The sequence below is a fragment of the Crotalus tigris genome, unplaced genomic scaffold, assembly GCF_016545835.1.
Source record: "Crotalus tigris isolate CLP2741 ecotype Arizona unplaced genomic scaffold, ASM1654583v1 scf7180000024119.3904262, whole genome shotgun sequence".
Lineage (NCBI taxonomy): Eukaryota > Metazoa > Chordata > Lepidosauria > Squamata > Viperidae > Crotalus > Crotalus tigris.
This window is the reverse complement of record NW_024100396.1, coordinates 329091-349201: the sequence shown is the minus strand read 5'-3', so window position 1 is coordinate 349201 and position 20111 is coordinate 329091. Positions and strand designations below refer to the sequence as shown.

The 20111-nt window shown below is 42.7% G+C and overlaps 1 protein-coding gene across 5 annotated transcripts; it reads left to right on the top strand.

Annotated features, from left to right (window-relative positions):
• Positions 1 to 657: 657 nt before the first annotated feature.
• Positions 658 to 17015, top strand: SPACA6 (sperm acrosome associated 6). Of its 5 annotated transcripts, none has more exons than XM_039322644.1 (11): positions 658 to 2530; positions 5604 to 5657; positions 6816 to 6961; positions 7278 to 7355; positions 8491 to 8559; positions 9909 to 9932; positions 11151 to 11228; positions 12433 to 12536; positions 14852 to 15008; positions 15669 to 15885; positions 16906 to 17015. In XM_039322644.1, the coding sequence occupies exons 1-11, from the start codon at positions 2403 to 2405 to the stop codon at positions 16940 to 16942; spliced, it is 1092 nt and encodes a 363-aa protein (XP_039178578.1). In that variant the 5' UTR covers positions 658 to 2402; the 3' UTR covers positions 16943 to 17015. The 5 variants fall into 5 exon arrangements, with proteins under 5 accessions (XP_039178578.1, XP_039178575.1, XP_039178577.1 ...); XM_039322641.1 differs by lacking the exon at positions 658 to 2530 and adding an exon at positions 3719 to 4255; XM_039322643.1 differs by lacking the exons at positions 658 to 2530; positions 7278 to 7355 and adding an exon at positions 3719 to 4255.
• The last annotated feature ends 3096 nt before the right edge of the window (positions 17016 to 20111 follow it).

Genomic DNA, 20111 nt, shown 5'->3' with positions numbered 1-20111 from the left:
ACATGCATTTCATTTCTGGCAGAGACATCTGTTATTTCTTTTTCCACGGTCTTAAAACAGAGCCGTCGCTGTTGTCTCCGGGCATGAGAGCTGTTTGCAAAACCTAGACGTCAAAGATGGTGTTTGCAAAGAATTTGAAAAATGTATCATTAGAACACAGAATTACGGGGCTGGAAGGGATCTGTGAGATATTCTAGTCCAGCCCCCTGCTCAAGGCAGCACACATTATATCATCCCAGTCAAATGGTTGGTGGCCCAGTCTATTTTTCAAAAACCTTCAGTGATGGAGCACCCACAACTCCAGGAGGCAAACTATTCCACTGATTAATTCTTCTCACGGTCAGAAAATTTCTCCTTCCTTCTAGATTGGCTTTCTCTTTAGATTCCACCTGTTATTCTGCCCTTAGGTGATTTCTTGGGATTAAGGTGGTGGTGGTTTTATTGGACTTGTAAACCACTTTGAGGAGCTTTGCAAGATGCAGTAAAAAAAAAAAATCCATAAGTAAGATTTGCTAACCGAATGGAATAGTTCATTGTTTCTCAACCTTGGTTATGTTAAGCAGTGTGGACATCAACTCCCAGAATTCCCCAGCCAGCTATGCTGGCTGGGGAATTCTGGGAGTTGAAGTCCACATCTCTCAAAATGGCCAAGGTTGAGAAACATCAGAATAGCTCACTCAGGTTTGCAGAGGATGTGAAGAACCTCACCACCAGGAGCAGTTGGCTGTTACAAAGCCAGTCATTTTTCCAACCTCAAAGGGATAGTCAGACATACAGTATGAGAGTCATGCCTGTTACTTAGGGACCACAGAAGAGTCTATACAGTTGTCTCAAACAAGAGTTGTTGGTGGGATGGGTTGACATTGACCATCAGTGAATCTGAGACCTCCTTTCTAAGTGCAACATTCCCCAGGAGTGTTAGTCCACAACACCCATAAGGCTAACCCATGCATCCATTGGCTGATCGAAATAATGACCCACGAAGGTCTTCAGGCAAGTCTCTAGGGCAGCGTTGTTCAACTAGTGATGCATAGACCAACTGAGACACAATTCTCATCTCCACGTCAGGAAAGGGCCTACCAGAGGAGAGAGTATATTTTCCAGAGTAGACTCATTTTGGCAGAGGATTGAACATCTCAATCACGCATTTCCTGGAATCGAAACAGCCTCAGCAGGATTTGAGCGTAGTGGAGCTCTCATTTAATAGAGAGAGTTTTTATTTAACAACCGCAATTTGGACCAGCAGCTCAGTTGTTCAATGAAGCGGGATAAGTTAAACCACAAGTGAGCTCACAAACTTACTTTAGCCTTCCTTTACAGATCTGCTGCAAGGTTGTAAACACTAGGATTGGTCATAAAGTTACTTTTTTTTCATCACTGTCATAATTGTAAATGGTTGCTAAATAAGGACTTGCCTGTATCTGTTTGGGCTTACTGAAAGTTGGCTGTCTTAGATGCCAGTTCAGCTCCCTTTAGGACAGGAATGGAATGGAATAATCTTTATTGGCCTTGTGTGATTGGACACACAAGGAATTTGTCTCCAGTGCACTAGCTCTCAGTGTACATACAAACCACAAAGTGACAAGTCATAGATAATAAATCATAAGATACAATCAATCATACCAAGAGGAGAAGGTAGTAGGAAAGATGAGAGAGAAAGATGACAATTCGTTCTCTGTTATTTTATAATTACCAGTTATATTAGGGCAGCATAGTTACATGACCTTAGAATTGACTTTAAATATATAAGAATACCTGTAAAGGTATGTCTTTTTTTCTTCTTGGGACGCAGGTTCCTTGACAGAGCAATTCTCATACTATGAAAAGTTGACTTGTCTAGGGCATAATGTTTTGGGCAGCTGTCCAGAGGCGTTTTAGAGTGCCCAACCATGATACTGTATATCTCTAGGCCAGGGATCCCCAACCCCTGGTCCGTGGACCAGTACCTGCCGCAGCATGCCAGCAACTGGTCCGCACAAACAGGCACACAAAACCATGCCCCTTCTGGTCTGCGGAAAAACCTGTCTCCATGCAACCGGTGCCCAAAAGGTTGGGGACCTCTGCTCTAGGCTGCAACAGCAGAAAACAGGACTTTGCAAATACACTTCTACAAACCAAAACCAGCAGAGGGCAACATTCAAAGTGGTTCAGCAGCCAGAAGGATTTAGCGACAGTGACAGGAGGAATCCATGGGATTAGAGTTTGTTTGGAAATGTGTATTTACTTTGAGCATGTGAGCCTGGCCTGTCTCTATACCACCTTTCATATGAAAAGCTCTCCAGACAGTTGGCATCCCCGTCAAAACAAACTTCTAAAAAAGACTGTTGGGTTTTAGCCCAAGTCATTCATAAATATAAAAGGAGGAAAAAGACAGGCCTTAAAAAGGAAATGTGGAGGCCGAAATGACCAAGGTTCGTTGTCCTACCTGGAGTGCAAATGACCAAGGTTCATTGTCCTACCTGGAGTGCAAAGAGAACTTCTCCAATTACACAAGAAGACAACTGCTGGTTGAAAAACGCCACTTCCAGAGGTGAGACTTGGGGGAAAACATACAAGAGCAAAATGAAGACAAAGCTTTTGGATTCTCTGCAGCTATTAATGGAGGACGCCCTTGGATTGTTAACAATTAAGGTTTTTCATATTTCATAATTTAATAGCATTATTGCTCATCAAGTGACACTTCGTGATAACTTCATGATTTAATCTCTCCCAACGTGTGGAGAGACTAAAATCTTTCAAAAAGATCATAGTAAATTGCGTCTGAACGTATTTAGAAGGCATTCCTTCGCAGGGTTTACACTCCCCTGCCCATTTGAATCCACAAAAATCTGGTTCTTGTGCTAAGCCCAGTTTGCCTGAGCTTCATAAACCCTGATTATGAAAAGACAAGCAACGTCAGTCATGTAAATGTAGCCACTGAGCCCTTGATACCTTTATGTGCAGGTATAAGTTGACAACTTGGGATATACACCGTGCTCATTTTTGGATCTGGCAGCATCCAAATTAGATCCAGGAGGGACTTAATCAGCCTTGCTGGGTCAGAAGTCATTTATTTTATTTGTTCATCCCATTTCTACACCACCCATCTCATCCAAGCAACTCTGGGCAGCTTACAGTGAAAAGATGAGTGATCAAACCCTTTTGCTGGCCAACTGCCTGGTCTCATTGTTGCCAGGTGGCAAGGAAAAAATGCAGAGCTTAACCCAAAATGCCCCAGGGAAGATTAACCTGAACTTTAAAACAGAATAAGTCCTTTCCTTCCCAGCGAGTTGAGAACGCTGGGAATTGTAGTCCTAACAATATTATCCCCAAGATGCTTGTTCACGAGGCAACTCCTGAAAAAGCATCTTCGGGATAACTGTGACCTGGATCTTCGACTCTCCAGAGACATTCAACAATACTGGGGGGCATCCGATTGAGGGAGGTGCGGGGGGAGGGAGTTTCCTGCAGCCCAAATTTTGGAGAACTACTTCAAATCTTCCCAGAGGATGCGATTGGTCCTGCCGAAAGAGTAAGTCACCCCCCCCCCCAGCCTTCAAGATTTTGAGACCCCTGGAGTTAAAGTGTTTAAAATTTTGTTTTTTGGATGTATGTATAATTGTTTGATGTTCATTTAAGTTCTATGTTTTTTGTTGTTTCTAACCCTGTATTCAGCTCTGGGAAGTAGGGGGGAGGCGGGTGGGGGGTTGGGAAGGGGGGAGTATTTTATTGTAAAATTTTATAAACTTTCAATAAAAAAAAAAGATTTTGAGACCCGAAACAGTTCTCCATCTACAAATTAGGAAGTTAAATCTCCCTTTCTTTCTTTCTTTCTTTCTTTCTTTCTTTCTTTCTTTCTTTCTTTCTTTCTTTCTTTCTTTCTTTCTTTCTTTCTTTCTTTCTCTCTTCTTCTTCTTTTTTTTTTTTACAAAAATGGTCATGTCCGGCTCGGTTCCTGATGCAATTTCTGGGCAACAATAGAAAAATGGTCTTCCGGGAGTTTTGTGCAACTTCTCCATTTTACACATAACACACGCGCGCGCGCACACACACACACCCCTCGGATGTCTTGGTACTTTCCCATCCGTGCGCTAAGCCGAGCCAAGGTTAAGGAGGTGATCTCACCTCCTGCAGCAAAGACACACCGGGACTTTCCCCCGGCGTGTGACTCCCAAACGGCAGGTGTTTTCAAAGCCAAAGGGATGGTAGGGAAGCCAGTACTGACGGTAAAAACCAGACCGAGTTGGGAATTGTGGAGGACAAAGGCTCCGTCCAGGTAGACGCGGCGGCGGCGGCGGCGGCGGCTGGGTTTGCGAAGCCACATTTTTTTTACAAAAAAATCCCTTCCTGATCGATCGAGTTGTCATGGTTAGGAATACCTCTTGCCGTCTCGGTCCTCCCCCTCCGTCGGTCTAAAAGATATTTCTCTCTTCCCCCCCCCCCAGCTTCGAGTAGAACTGTCTGGTTTCCATAGAGACCGAAGTCTGGCTTTAGAGATCCTGCATCTTTCCCATCCTGGCTTTTCTGCACACATAACGCCTGACTGTCACGATGCCAGGAAAATCCAGAATTACAGGAGCCCAGGGCACCCGCTGCTCATCTTGTGACAGCCGGGAGAATTTCCTCTTTGTTTCAGCAGAGAACACCTAAACACCGTTTATCCGGTGTGTGTGTGTGTGAGTGAGAGAGAGAGACAGAGAGAGACAGAGAGAGAGAGGAAGGAGGAGGAGGAGGGAGAGAGAGAGCGAGAAAGAAAGAAAGAAAAAGAAAGAAAGAAAGAAAGAAAGAAAGAAAGAAAGAAAGAAAGGAGGGAGGGAGGGAGGGAAGGAGGGAAGGAGGGAGGGAGAGAGAAAGAATGAAAGAAAGAACAAAGAAAGAAAGGGAGGGAGTGAGAGAGAGAAGGAGGAGGAGGGAGAGAGAAAGAAAGAAAGAACAAAGAAAGAAAGAGAGGGGGAGAGAGAGGAGGAGGAGGAGGGAGAGAGAGAGAGAGAAAGAAAGAACAAAGAAAGAGAAAGAAAGAAAGAAAGAGAAAGAAAGAAAGAAAAAAAAGAAAGAGAAAGAAAGAGAAGGAGGAAGAGGGAGAGAGAGAGAAGGAGGGAGAGAGGGAGAGAAAGAAAGAAAGAGGGAGGGAGGGAGGGGGAGAGAGAGGAGGAGGGAGAGAGAGAGAAAGAACAAAGAAAAAGAAAGAAAGAAAGAGAAGGAGGAGGGAGAGAGAGAGAGGAGGTAGAGGAGGGAGGGAGGGAGGGAAGGAGGGAGAGAGAGAAAGAAAGAAAGAAAGAAAGAAAGAAAGAAAGAAAGAAAGAAAGAGAGGGAGGGAGGGAGGGAGGGAGAGAGATAGAGGATCTTCAGCCAATATTGCTGTACTCCTAGCAGAGAACAGGTGTGAATTTGGCAATCCCCCAAAGCAAAAGATACCTAACTAATTTCAAAAGAAGGCATTTTAGAAAAAAAAAAAAATCCTCTGATGGGATGGGCAGAGAAGTGGGGGTGGAAGGATAATTTTGCCTAATTTTTCCTTGAGAAAGAGAGCAGTTTCTGTAATTCCCAAAGGCAGGACACCCTCCTTGCACCAATGGCTGCACTGCAATTAAAACATGGCATTCCCTTCTATTATTTTCCCTTAGGACCGAATTAAAAAACACAAAAAAACAGAGGAAGCCAGGAAAGCTGCAAGTACGGTAAGTACAAAAAATGGTCATGTCACTTTTTTCAGTGCCGTTGTAACTTCGAATGGTCACTTATAACAGGCTCGTAAGTCGAGGACTACCTGTACAGGTAGTCCTCAACTTATGACAGTTCATTTAGTGACCATTCAAAGTTACAACAGCACTGAAAAATAGTGACTGATGACCATTTTTCACAGTTGCAACCTTTGCAGCACCCCCGTGATCCTGTGATCAAAATTCATGCCCTTGGCAACATATTGATGGTTATTTATCTATGGTTCATATTTATGACCGTCGCTGTGTCCCACGGTCACGTGATCCCCTTTTGCAACCTTCTGATAAGCAAAGCCAATGGGGGAAGCCCGATTCTCTTAACCGCCAGGTTACTAACTTATCAACTGCAGCGATTCACTTAAAAACATTGGCGAGAAAAGTCTGTAAAATGGGGCAAAAGCCACTTAACAATCGTCTCACTTAACCGACAGAAATTTTGCGTTCAGTTGTTTGCCATAAGTCGAGGACTACCTGAGCTGTCTTCTACAACCCAGGCCAGAGGTAGGCCACCCTGGCTCTTTTATGACTCGTGGATTTCAACTCCCAGAATTCCTGAGCCAGAATGGCTCAACTTGGAAACCTCTCCCTTTCCCCTCAGCATGGCTGGCTCAGGAATTCTGGGAGTTGAAGTCCACAAGTCATAAAAGAGCCAAGGTTGCCTACCTCTGGCCTAGGCCTAGGTCGCTTTATGACTCATGGACTTCAACTCCCAGAATTCCTGAGCCAGAATGGCTCAGCATGGCAACCTCTCCCCTCAGCGTGGCTGGCTCAGGAATTCTGGGAGTTGAAGTCCACGAGTCATAAAAGAGCAAAGGTTTCTTACCCCTGGCCTGGGCCTGTATTTCTCAACCTTGGCCACTCGGAGATGGGTGGCTCAGGAATTCTGGGAGTTGAAGTCCACAAGTCATAAAAGAGTCAAGGTTGCCTACCCCTCAGCCAGGCATTCTTTCTCAACAGCCCACGGCTTGCCATCCCAGGAACTATGAAGTCATAACTGGCCCCTGGGAGCATCCCTATGACCTCATGGAAGAATTCTCGTCTCAGATGTATCTTTCTGAAGACTTCCGTCATGTCCGCTGGAGAGGCCCTGATCCTCTGGTTGTTTTTCTCCTCCAGGGCAACCGCTTGCTTCAACTGCTTCTCCACTGCGGCCCAGCGTCTTCGCATATGCCAATATTTTTGGGGCTATCAGAGTGAGAAGCACCAAACCTGTCTCAGGGCTTTAGAAACTGCCTTCGCTCCCTTGAGCAAGACTCAGGTGGGTAAGTGCTGTGCAGGGAAGGGAGAGGTTGTATCAAGATCATAATTTAACAGCTAACCAGCTTATGTAATGTGAGATGTATGATGTAATGATGGGAATGACTCAGCAGGGTCTGTGTCCCTTTAAGAGCTTTTGTATAGAAGGCTCTGCTGCTGTGTTCTTTCCCTTCTGTTTCCTGCTGTAATTGTGGTTTGTTGGATCCTGCTGCATTAGCATGTGTGTGTATATTGTTCCTAGTGTATAATATTGTAGATAGTGTAAGATAAACCAACATTTAATACAATCGCTTGACCCCTGTCTCTCTCTTTCTGCCCCAGACGTATCTGAGATAGAGAAGCTGAAAGATGCTTTCGGCAGAGTGGTTTTTTATTTAGAAGAGAAGGGCATGGCCAAAGGTAGGTCTGCTCCATAGAACTTGGCTGCATCGGTGAGATTATGTCCCACCCTTTTTGTAAAACCAAGGCCAGCTAAGAGAAATTTTGAGGAAAGTGGGATGACCTATGCAGTGCTTTTTTTGTAAAAAAAAAAAAAAAAGATGCCGGAACTCACACATGTCATACAACTGGCCTTACCTACCCTACAAGGTTCCATCCCAAAAAGATGCCGGAACTCCATTCTGGGCATTCTATGACAAAAAAAAGCCCTGGACCTATGTGGGATATATGGAGCACAGGCGGACACCTTTATGCTACAGAAGTCTCCTGGATTTAGAAGACTTACTTCTTATTTTCTGGATTTTTAAAATTTAGAAAATATTGCAATTTAGAAAATATTGCAATTTAGAAAACATTGCATGCATAGGTTTATAGTAAATAGTAAATGCATAAATCCCATTGTAGTATAGTAAATAGTAAATGCATAAGTCCCATAGTAGTATAATAAATAATAAATGTATAAATCCCATAGTAGTATAGTAAATAGTAAATACATAAATCCCATAGTAGTATAGTAAATGCATAAATCCCATAGCAGTATAGTAAATAATAAATGCATAAATCCCATAGTAGTATAGTAAATAGTAAATGCATAAATTCCATAGTAGTATAGTAAATAGTAAATGCATAAATCCCATATTATACAGGGAGTCTTCAACATACGGCCACAATTGAGTCCAACTTTTATGTTGTTAAGCGAGACAGCTGTTAAATGAATTTTGCCTCATTTTGCAACCTTTCTTGCTACAGTTGGTAAGTGAATCACTGTAGTTGTAGGTTGCCTACCTCGGGCCTAGGCCTAGGTCGCTTTATGACTCATGGACTTCAACTCCCAGAATTCCTGAGCCAGCATGGCTCAGCATGGCAACCTCTCCCTTTCCCCTCAGCATGGCTGGCTCAGGAATTCTGGGAGTTGAAGTCCATGAGTCATAAAAGAGCCAAGGTGGCCTACCCCTGGCCTAGACAGTAGGAATTCAAGCAGAGGCCACAGTAGCTGCTTGAATGTCCAGAAGAGCCAGATTCATGCCTGGAGCAGGCAGTGCATGTCTTGATCAAAGGAAAGAGAACCACTGGGTGTTTCTCCCTCTCTCCGCAGCCTCTTTTCAGCAAGCGGTTCCTGAGGCTGTGAAAGAAGTGGAAAAAGAAGTGGCACAACTCAAAGCAGGTAAGGTTAGAGCTGCCTCTTTAGGAAAAGCGATCTTGCCACATGTTGCCTGATGTTGGATCCAGGAGTCCTTGCTGCTCTCTGGTTGTTTCCTTGCAGACATTTCATTACCCAACTAGGCAACATCATCAGTGCTAGTGTTGGATTCTCATCCTTAGCTTTGCAAAGAGGCAGTTTCTGCTGTTTGCAAATGCCACACACTCCCACCCATTAATCAAGTCTTTTTTTTTTTACAGACCAGCATAGGAAGGGTGGAATACAGACAAAAAGATAAATAATATAATACACGAAAGTGTTTTTTTTTTTAACTTGGTGTCTTGTACGCTTGTCAGTTTTTAAAATTATTTATTGTATCCCCACCTTCCTATGTTGGTTGATGACGTTTAGTCACCAGGAGCAGAAGTTGAGTCTTTCAAGTTTTTGGGCTTGTGTAAGAACCCATCCTCAGGGACATCTCTCACCAGAAGGGGGTCTTATAAGGAAACCCCAGAATTTGGATTGCAAAGGTTATTTGTATACTAGTTTGCATTGCCTTTGCATTGCTAGGTAACATGAGTTTAGAGCTTAAGGTTGTGTGATGTCTGTCATCTAGTGATTCTCTCTCTCTCTCTCTCTCTCTCTCTCTCACACACACACACACACACACACACACACACAGAAAAAGAGAGGGGGGAGAAAAGAAGAGAAAAAGAGGGGGAGAGAGAGAGAGAGAGAGAGAGAGAGAGAGAGAGAGAGAGAGAGAGAGAGAGAGAGAGAGAGAAAGGGAAGGAGAAATCGAAAGAGAAAGAGAGGGAGGGAGGGAGAAAGAAGTGGATGCCTCCAGGTAAGTGATTACACAACCTGCTGTATTCCATTCTGACTTGACTCCTTTTTTGGGTTCGCAACATACATACAAGCTGGGTTCACACAAATGCTAAATAAGGGTGCCGGTGATAGGGATATTTTGTGCGAATGCAGCTGCTCCTTTAACCTGGTCAGCTAAACCTGTGGCATAAATCCTAAGAATATCCATGCTTTCAAGGGCAGGTAAATTATGAGAAGGTCTTTCACGGCCTAGTTTAGGAGTTTTTCTGAAGAATTCGCTGGGTTATTAAACTACTTAGCTGGATTAGTTAGCTTTTAAAATGATAAAAGTCCACCTTGGTTTGAGTCAGGGGAAACTATCTGCTTCCCGAGAATTAAAGTTTAAAAATGCTGGCAGCAAACTTTGTGGATTGCTCAATACTTTAGACCCATCCTACAAAATAGGGGATTCAGCGTATTGTTCCATCTCCATCTGTGCGTTCTCCATCTGTGCTCAAATGTCAAATCAGAAAAACTACATTTCAACTTTCCCTCTGTCTTTACAGCACCACCTTGCATTCCACCATGTGGTAAGTCCAAAAATCTGGGTTTTTTAAAACCCTCCTTCCTCAATTGATATCACTATCTCCCATCTACCCCACTTCCTCATTAACTTCTCTTTCTATATCAGAATAACAGAATAGCAGAGTTGGAAGGGACCTTGGAGGTCATCTAGCCCATCCTCCTGCTCAGGCAGGAAACCCTATACCAGTGATGGCTCTGTGCCACCTGTGGCAATGCATGCCATAGGTTCGCTACCACGGACTTAGAGTTAGGGTTACATCACCATGAACTCGGAGAGCAAAATGGACATCGCCAACAAACTTAGAATACTAGGGTTTGGTTAGGAGGGCACTTACTTTTCTAGGCTGCCCTATCTATGTTTCCTGGTAAAATACATGGGAAAATCCCATTGAAGAAAAATTCCACTTAGGGTTAGGGTTAGGTCACCGTGAACTCATAGAACAAAATGGACATCACTAACAAACTTAGAATACTAGGGTTTGGTTAGGAGGGCATTTACTTTTCTAGGCTGCCCTATCTATGTTTCCTGGTAAAATACATGGGAAAATCCCATTGAAGAAAAATTCCACTTAGGGTTAGGGTTAGGTCACCATGAACTCAGAGAGCAAAATGGACATCGCCAACAAATTCAGTGAGCTTGGGTATGGTTAGGAGGGCACTTACTTTTCTAGCCTGCCCTATCTATGTTTCCTGGTAAAATACATGGAGAAATCGCATTGGAGGAAAATTCCACTATACCATTTCAGACAAGTGGTTGTCCAATGTCTTCTTAAAATCTTCCAGCGTTGGAGCATCACAGCTTCTGGAGGCAGGTTGTTCCATTGATTAATTGTTCTGAAGGTCAGGAAATTTCTCCTTAGTTCTAGGTTGCTTCTCTCCATGAGTAGTTTCCATCCCATTGCTTCTACTCCTGTCTTTGGGTGCTTTGGAGAATAGCTTGACTCCCTCTTCCTTGTGGCAACCCCTGAGATATTGGAACTCTGCTATCATGTCACCCCCCTAGTCCTTCTTTTCATTAAACTAGACATACCCAATTCCTGCAACCGTTTCTCATATGTTTGAGCCTCCAGTCCCCTAATCAACTATGTTGCTCTTCTCTGCACTCTTTCTAAAGCCTCAACATATTTGTTTTATATCGTGGAGACCAAAACTGGGTGCAGTATTCTAAATGTGGGCTTACTAAAGCATTATGTTCTCACAACCCCTTTTCATGTTCCTTGCAGGCTACCAGAAAGAGGCCCACCACTACAAATGTTCGTCTTGTACTATCGTGGATTGCCAGCTACCCATCGATTGCCCCAGTTACAGATCCTTTTTTTTAAAACTAGAGAGTTGCTATTTAAACTAGAGATTTGTGATTTAAACTAGAGATTTGCTAAAGAAACTGTAGAGCCCCCGCCCCCAGGAGGAACTGGGAAAGACCCCTGTCTGAAACCCCTGAGAACTTCAGGCCAGTCCAAGGGCTCCATTCACACATGACATTTGGCTTCTGAATTAAACCATGATCTGAAGTTGCACAGCACAGTGAATTCTGAGCTAACAGGTCGGCTTTGCACCAAACTTGAAGGTCCAAAGCAAAAGTTACCAAGCAATAATGTTTAATACAGGTGGTCCTCGATTTACAACAGTTCATTTAGTGACCATTCAGAGTTACAATGGCACTGGAAAAAGTGATTTAAGACTGTTCTTCACACTTACAACCATTTCAGCATCCCCACGGTCAGGTGATCAAAATACAGACGCTTGGCAACTGACTCATAGTTATGACGGTCGCAGCATCCTGGGGTCACGTGATCCCCTTTTGCGACCTGAAAAACGAAGTCAATGGGGGAAGCCAGATCCACTTAACCACTTTAACAACCGCAGTGATTCACTTAACAACTGTGGCAAGAAAGGTTGTAAAACGGGACAAAACAAATGTTTCATTTAGCAGCAGAAACCTGGGGCTCAATTGCGGTCAAGGACTGCCTGTATGTTGTGTGGATACTCTCTGACCTGGCTAAATGCTTTGTGTGAATGCAGCTAATGCAGTGATGGCGAACCTTTTAGAGACCAAGTGCCCAAATTGCAACCCAAAACCCACTTATGCATCATCGGGTGCCGGGTGAGTGTGGCCCATTGGGTGGGTGTGGCCCATTGGATGGGCATGGCTGCAGTGGTAACGGCAGATTGGGTGGGATTAAAAAGTTCAATCAATCAATTCCAACTTTGCAAGATCTTTTTTTTCCCGCGAGAAGTTGAAATTGACTGATTGATTGAATTTTTTTTTTTTTTTGTACATAGCAGTGGAGGCCTAAAGTGAAAAGGTTTTATAAAACCCAGCTGAAGGCCTAGGATTGGGGCGACGGCACGCGTGCCCACAGAGAGGGTTCTGAGTGCCACCTGTGGCACGCGTGCCATAGGTTCACCACCACGGAGCTAATGTAAACTAGGGACAGGCAAGCATTTGGTGGCAGTAAATCACACACATACACCTACATATATGTTATCTTCATGATTCTCCAGTTCAGGATATATACAAATCAGAAGGAGATGCAACTTTTCTGAACTGCGAAGTTGCCTTCCAGACTTCTTCAGAAAGGACCTTCCGATGGAAATTTATCAAAGATGTAAGTAACTCTTTGCAGATTGAGGTTAGATCACCTGTGAAACTCTTAAGATTCAGATAAAGTTCTTTACATCTTTTGTTCTAAGCTAAGGGGAAGTTTAACATAGCCCCCTGGGCCACACAGTGGTATTCTAGACTTTTAAAAACATATTTATTTTCCTTTATCAACAAAAATAAAATACAAAACAGAAAGACAGAAAAACGAACGACCAACGCTAACAACGAAAAGGAAAAAAAAAGCTTGTGTGCAAAAAAAAAAGAAAAGAAAAAAATGTCAAATAGATCTAACATTAAACCTAAAACAATCTACCCCAGCTGGATGCTGAAAAATTAATTTAAAAAAACCCAATATGTTCTCCTCCCCTTATGTCAAGCAGGGTCTACAAATAGCTATAAACTTTCCCATCTATATTTTGCAAAAATACGATATTAGACAAATCTCCCTGATGTGGAAATCTGTCTAATAATCAAATCAACACATCTAATCACAATATATATGTAAAACAGAGAGAGAGAAAAAAACCCAACAGTCAACAGGTTAGCCCAAACGTTACACTAAACTTCACATCCCTCTGTGAACCATCTGCCACTCTATTTAACAGGTACAATTTCCACAAAAGGCTTTCAGTCTGTTATAAAGTTGTCTAATCCATTGTCTCTAATCAAAGTATTGTAGATTGATCAATCAAAGGATAATAATAATAATAATAATAATAATAATAATAATGTTGGAAGGGACCTTGGAGGGGCTGCCCCAAAGAAGAGGGAGTCAAGCTATTCTCCAAAGCGCCTGAAGGCAGGACAAGAAGCAACGGATGGGAACTAATCAAGGAGAGAAGCAACCTGGAATTAAGGAGGAATTTCCTGACAGTTGGAACAATTAACCAGTGGAACAACCTGCCTCTAGAAGCTGTGAATGCTCCAACACTGGAAGTTTTTAGGAAGAGATTGGACAGCCATTTGTCTGAAATGGTATAGGGTTTCCTGCCTGAGCGGGGGGGTTGGAGTAGATGACCTCCAAGGTCCCTTCCAACTTTGTTGTTGTTGTTATTATTACTACTACTACTACTATTATTATTATTATTATTATTATTATTATTATTATTATTATTATTATTATTATTATTATTATTATGTCATCTAGTCCAACCCCATTTATAGATTTACCAGTAGTGGTAATAAATTGCATTACCCCATTTGAATCCATGTAGTCCTTGACTTACGAGCACAACGGAGCCTAAAATTTCCATCAGTAAGCGAGATATTTGTTCAGTGGCTTTTGCCCCACTTTATGACCTTTCTTGCCACACTTGTTAAGTCAGTCACTGTGGTTGTTAAATGAATCTAGCTTTCCTTGTCAGAAGGTCGCAAAAGGAGATCACATGATCCCAGGATATTGCAACCGTCATAAATATGAGTCAGTTGCCAAGCGGCCGAATTCTGATCATGTGACCCTGGGAATGCTGCAATGGTCGTTAAGTGTGAGAAAAGGGTCATAAATTATTTTTTTTCCATGCTGTTGTAACTTTGAATAGCCGCTAAATTGTTGCAAGTTGAGGACCACCTGTACAGGGGAAATACAATTCCTCTCATATCTGTGTGTACCAAAGAACGGTAATTATTTGCATTTCGTAAGACCCCATAATCCTTATAAAGTATTTAAGAAGCTGCTATAACTGATAGAAGACAAAATATTAGTAGCTCAGGGTCCTTGGTGCTCTCTGAGCTTGGAGGTTTTCTTGCAGATGTTTCGTTACCAAACTAAGTATCATAAGAGCACTGATGATGTTACCCAGTTGGGTCATGAAACGTCTGCAAGAAAACCTCCAAGATCAGAGAGCAAGAAGGACCCTGAAGCAACTACTTCCAGGACCTGAGTCATGGTTCCGACAGATGAAACTCTTCAAAAACTTTGAGGCATTGTTTACCTTAAAGAATCTTTATTTCAGAAGCATAGCATCGCAACTGACACGGTCGAAGCCAAAAACTGGATTCCCCTCCTCTGGGCAGATAGTATCAAAGCACAATTCCGTCCTCCAATTAACAGTCATAAATCACATTCTCCAATTAGCTTGAAATGCAGGCTTTCCCTTCAGTTCTCCAGCCCGCCAATTCTTATCATCTCTTATTTCATTAACCTTAGTTCTCACACCAAGTCCAGTATTGCTATGTCTCTCTAAACTCTCATGCACACTCCTCCCCCACCAACATCATCTAACTCTAAAAGTAAAACATAAGAAGAAAATGGTTGCTGTCAAAGCAAAAACATCCAACATTAGCAGCGTTGACAACCTGATTCTCCACCTCAATCCACAGCTCCGGACGGACGAACTCTTCCTCTTCCAGCTCCTTAATTTTGGAGTCAATCCTTCTCTTCTCATTCGGCCAACCCTTGGATCCCATCACGGGACCTTTGCCTGCGAACTTGAAGTGGAAAACGATGTGGTCGTCAGGAAGTTTTTTTATGTCAACGGTGAGAGGGGGGGCCCCAAATTTTCCTGCAGTGCAGACTAATTGCGTCAAACTGGGGGTGCCATATTTAAATAGGGAAGCTACAGGCAGCCCTCGGCTTAGGACCACAGTTGAACCCCCCCCAAAATTTCTGTTGCTAAGTGAGACATTCGCTAAGTGAGCTTTGCCCCATTTTACAACCTTTCTTGCCGCCGTTGTTAAGTGAAGCATTGCAGATGATAAGTTAGTAACCCGGTTGTTAAGTGAAGCTGCCTTGCCCACTGACTTTGCTTGTGGTCACCGCAACCGTCGTAAGTACACGCCAGTTGCCAGGCATCTGAATTTTGATCACGTGATCATGGGGCTGCTACAAAGGTCACAAGTGGGGAAAATGGTCCTAAGTCACTTTTTTTCCAGTGCCGTTGTAACTTTGAATGGTCACTAAATGAAATGTTGTAGATGAAGGACTACTTGCATCAAAACCCTTCTGGTATTAATCCTTCAGATACCTGGTACGATACGGTAACGAAGGCGTTGTATTTCAGAGGGAGATCCAGCTTTAAGTTGCCATGTTTTAGAGACCCTGACCTAGAATGTCTCCCCCCACAATAATTGCCTAGCTGTGAGTGGCAGCCAACCGTTTTGTGGGCTGTGTGTGTGCATGTCCCTTTTTCCACTGCAGTGACAGAAAAAAGGCTGGGAAAAGAGAAAAAGCTGCAGGAAATGTTTAAAGCCATCCTGAATTCCCCGCCAGAGTCAGTACAGGAAGAAGTGGTGGTGAACAAGTTACCCTCTCTTCAAGATCTGCTGTCCCAGCCTGATTACCTCAGGAAAAGGGGTGTCATTATGCTTATCCTGGGAATAAGTGGGATATCACTGCTGGTTACTTTAGCAGTTCTGTAAGTATTTTGCGGAGGCAATTTACAGGGTGGCTTAAGTAAGACATCAGGCTAAAATAAAATTTAAAAAATAAAAGTAAAAATCTGGCTTTGCACCCAAAGTAGGACTGAGAAGAGATTGAACAACATTTGTCTGAAATGGTCTAGGGCAGGGGTAGGCAACCTTGGCTCTTTTATGATTCATGGACTTCAACTCCCAGGATTCCTGAGCCAGCCATGCTGGCTCAGGAATTCTGGGAGTTGAAGTCCACAAGTTATGAAGGGGCCAAAGTTTCCCTCATGCTGGCTCAGGAATTCTGGGAGTTGAAGTCCACAAGTTATGAAGGGGCCAAAGTTTCCCTCATGTTGGCTCAGGAATTCTGGGAGTTGAAGTCCACAAGTTATGAAGGGGCCAAAGTTTCCCTCATGTTGGCTCAGGAATTCTGGGAGTTGAAGTCCACAAGTTATGAAGGGGCCAAAGTTTCCCTCATGGGCTCAGGAATTCTGGGAGTTGAAGTCCACAAGTTCATGCTGGCTCAGGAATTCTGGGAGTTGAAGTCCACAAGTTATGAAGGGGCCAAAGTTTCCCTCATGTTGGCTCAGGAATTCTGGGAGTTGAAGTCCACAAGTTACGAAGGGGCCATAGTTCCCCTATTGTGGCTCAGGAATTCTGGGAGTTGAAGTCCACGAGTCATAAAAGAGCCAAGGTTGCCTACCCCTGCCCAAGGGGAACTCAGAGAGCATCTACGCGGCCTTGTCCTTCCCCTTCCGCCCGCCTTAATAGCTCCAGTAAACCATGCGCTCTTTCGAGTGCTTGCAGATCTTCACCACAGCTCCGCCGCTTTTCTCTTCTTCTTCCGAAGTAGACGTACGAAAGAGCTGGGTTATCTTAATATACTCTGCCAAAGCGTTGCCACTTTGCCTCCGTTGGAAAGTTATCTAAACCCGACCGTTTGCCAGCCCGCCCCACTCCGCGCTCTAGCCCGATCAAAAATCAAAGCCTTGGCTCATGAATTGATTCGGATTCCTTCCCTTCTCCAGGTGGATGTATCGCTGGGCGACGGACGTCGAGCCGTGAGTCGGGAGGGCCGCCTGGACCCTTCGGTCTTTCTCAGTATATTTGATCCCCCCCCCCGCTTGTCTCTCCCTACGCTCCCCCCCCCCGGCATTAAAGACGGCAAAGCTCGCCTGACGTCACGCGCGACACGGAGTCTTGCAATACTTGAGCGCTGCGAAACTCGGAAATCCTCAACGCCTTTACATAACAGACGGGCTGGAGGTGGGGGGAAAAACCCAGTGATAGGAAGCTGGAAGGCGTTTCTTTCTTTCTTTCTTTCTTTCTTTCTTTCTTTCTTTCTTTCTTTCTTTCTTTCTTTCTTTCTTTCTTTCTTTCTTTCTTTCTTTCTTTCTTCTTGCTTGCGCGCTCTCTCTCTCTCCATCCCTCTTTCTTTGTCTTTTTCTTTCTCTCGTCTTTCTTTTTCTGTCTTTCTGCCTTTCTCTCGCTCTATCTTCTTTCTCTTTTTTCTTTCTGTCTTTATCTTTCTCTCTGTGTCTTCTTTCGTTCGTTCTTTCTCTCTCCCTCTTTCTTTGTCTCTTTCTCTCATCTCTCTTTCTTTCTCTCGTCTCTCTCTCTTTTTGTCTTTGTCTTTATCTTCTTTCTTTCTCTTTTTCTTTCTCTTGTCTTTCTGTCTTTCTCTCTTTTTTTCTATCTTTCTTTCTCTCTTTCTCTCTTTCTGTCTTTCTCTCTTTTTCTTTCTCTGTCTCTTTCTTTCTTTCTTTCTTTCTTTCTTCTTGCTTGCGCGCTCTCTCTCTCTCCATCCCTCTTTGTCTTTTTCTTTCTCTCGTCTTTCTCTTTCTGTCTTTCTGCCTTTCTCTCTCTCTCGCTCTATCTTCTTTCTCTCTTTTTCTTTCTTTCTCTTCTTTCTGTCTTTATCTTTCTCTGTCTTCTTTCGTTCGTTCTTTCTTTCTCCATCTTTGTCTCTTTCTCTCATCTCTCTTTCTTTCTCGTCTCTCTCTTTCTCCCTTTCTCTTTCTTTCTGTCTTTATCTTCTTTCTTTCTCTTTTTCTTTCTCTTGTCTTTCTGTCTTTCTCTTTCTGTCTTTTTTCTTTCTGTCTGTCTTTCTTTCTTTTTCTCTATCTCTCTGACTTTCTCTCTCTCTTTCTTTCTTTCGTTTCCTTCCTTCCTTCCTTCCTTCCTTCCTTCCTTCCATTAAAACCTTTAGATAAAAAGATAAAAACTAACACAAACTAATATAAAGTAAGGAAGAAAAAAGAAAGAAAGAAAAAACAAAAAGCGCAAGAAAAGAAAGCAAAGTTGAAGGGCATCCTAAGAGGGACCTTTTGTATCCCTAAAGAAGAATAATTGTAGTTGAGGGTTGAAATAAGGGGTCCCTGGTGCTCTCTGAGTTTGGTGGTTTTCTTGCAGAGGTCTCATGACCCAGACAGGTAACATTATCAATGCTGGTGCTCAAAACCTTTATCATATAAAAAAGCTGACAACTATGCGCATAAAACTCACTTAAGATAAAATTTGATTGTGTTGCTCTGGAAATTAATACAGGTAGTCCTCAACTTACAACAGTTCATTTAGTGACCATTCAAAATTACGATACTCAAAAAGTGACTTATGACCACATTTCACACTTACGACAATTGCGGTATCCCCAGGCAATCAAATTTCAGATGCTTGGCAACTGACTCATACTTATGACGATTGCAGTGTCCCAGGGCCACGTGTTTGCCTTTTGCAAACCTTCTGACAAACGAAGTCCATGGGGAAGCCAAATTCACTTAACAACCGTGCTATTAACTTAACAGCTGTAGGGATTCACTTAACAACTGTGGCAACAAACGATGTAAAATGGGGCAAAACTCCACTTAACAATTGTCTCACTTGGCAACAGAAATTTTGGGCTCAGTTGCGGTCCTAAATCAAGGATTATCATTTCATTAAGCTCTTCAGCCAGGCTGAATCTCACTGCTAACCTACAGGATGTTTTAAAAGTGTCCATTTCCTGCCCTTAACCATCTTGTGGGTTGAGACATCATCTGGTGGAAGGCACTGCTGGAGGCTTGGATTTGAGAAAATGGGAAATATCTGTTGCGCTTTTGCCCAGGTTTAAAACAAGGCAAATGCAACTGCTGGCAAGGGAGATCAAAAAATCTAGTTTTATATGTATTTTGATATGGCCAAACAAATAAATAAATTCTGTATTCTATTGTGAAAAAAAATAGAGGCCACAATCAAAGCTCACCCCTTTCTCATACCGTATCTCCGTGGTTGGAATTATAACACATAGATACACAGATGGCTGCCCCTGACTGTTAAATATTTCATGGACCTGGTTCAATCCATTTAATCAGTACTTTTCAAACTTGGCAAACTTAACATGGGCGGATTTCAGCTCCTAGAACTCCCCAGAGTTGAAGTTCACACATCCTAAAGTTGCCAGGTTTGAAAAAAACACTGTATAATGCAACCTCTGAGTACTTCCTTTTGATAAGGATCCCCTATCAGCTTTCCAACAGTAATTGCACTTAATGTCTCCTCCAGCACTTTTGGACAGTGTGTTATTTAAAGGGATTTGGCCTTTTACTACAGTGTCCCATAAGCCCTTTATTTCAGAAACCTGTCCCTTAAATTTATTTATTTATTGTCTTGGTTTGGCTCCTGAATTTTCCTTTGATAAAGCAAAGTTATAAAGCTAAATATTTTCCTTTTTATTCCTTATGAATCTCTTTCAGAATTGCCCTCTTTTTAGATGTGGCCTTTCTTTTTTTCCCAGAAAATACACCATAGTCACTCTTATCTTTTGCATATGTAAAGAAGGAAGGTCATTCACAGATTTGATAGCTATTAAGATAAGGAAGTGCAGAAGCTCAGAGGTTTAGCAAGAAGATAAAAAACAAATTCTGCTGGGTCATGGGGTCAGTCCAGACTTTTTCAATGCTTTTGGGCAGTAACAAACATGGGCTTTTTGCATTTTTCTCCATTTTTTTTCCATTTAACCTTTTCTTTTTTTAATTTCCTTTGTTTATCTGCAGCACTGATGTATCTATTAGGCACAACAATGCCAAGGCCCATGAAAATGTTTTTTTGAACTGGTTACAAACGAGAAGTTGTTTATTTCCTTACTTTTTAATAAGGCTGTATGTATTTTTATGCCTTTTCATTAAAACAAAGGCAAGAAATGCATAACATTTGAACGTCAAACTGATTTTACTTGTGACCTGTTATTCTAGGATGC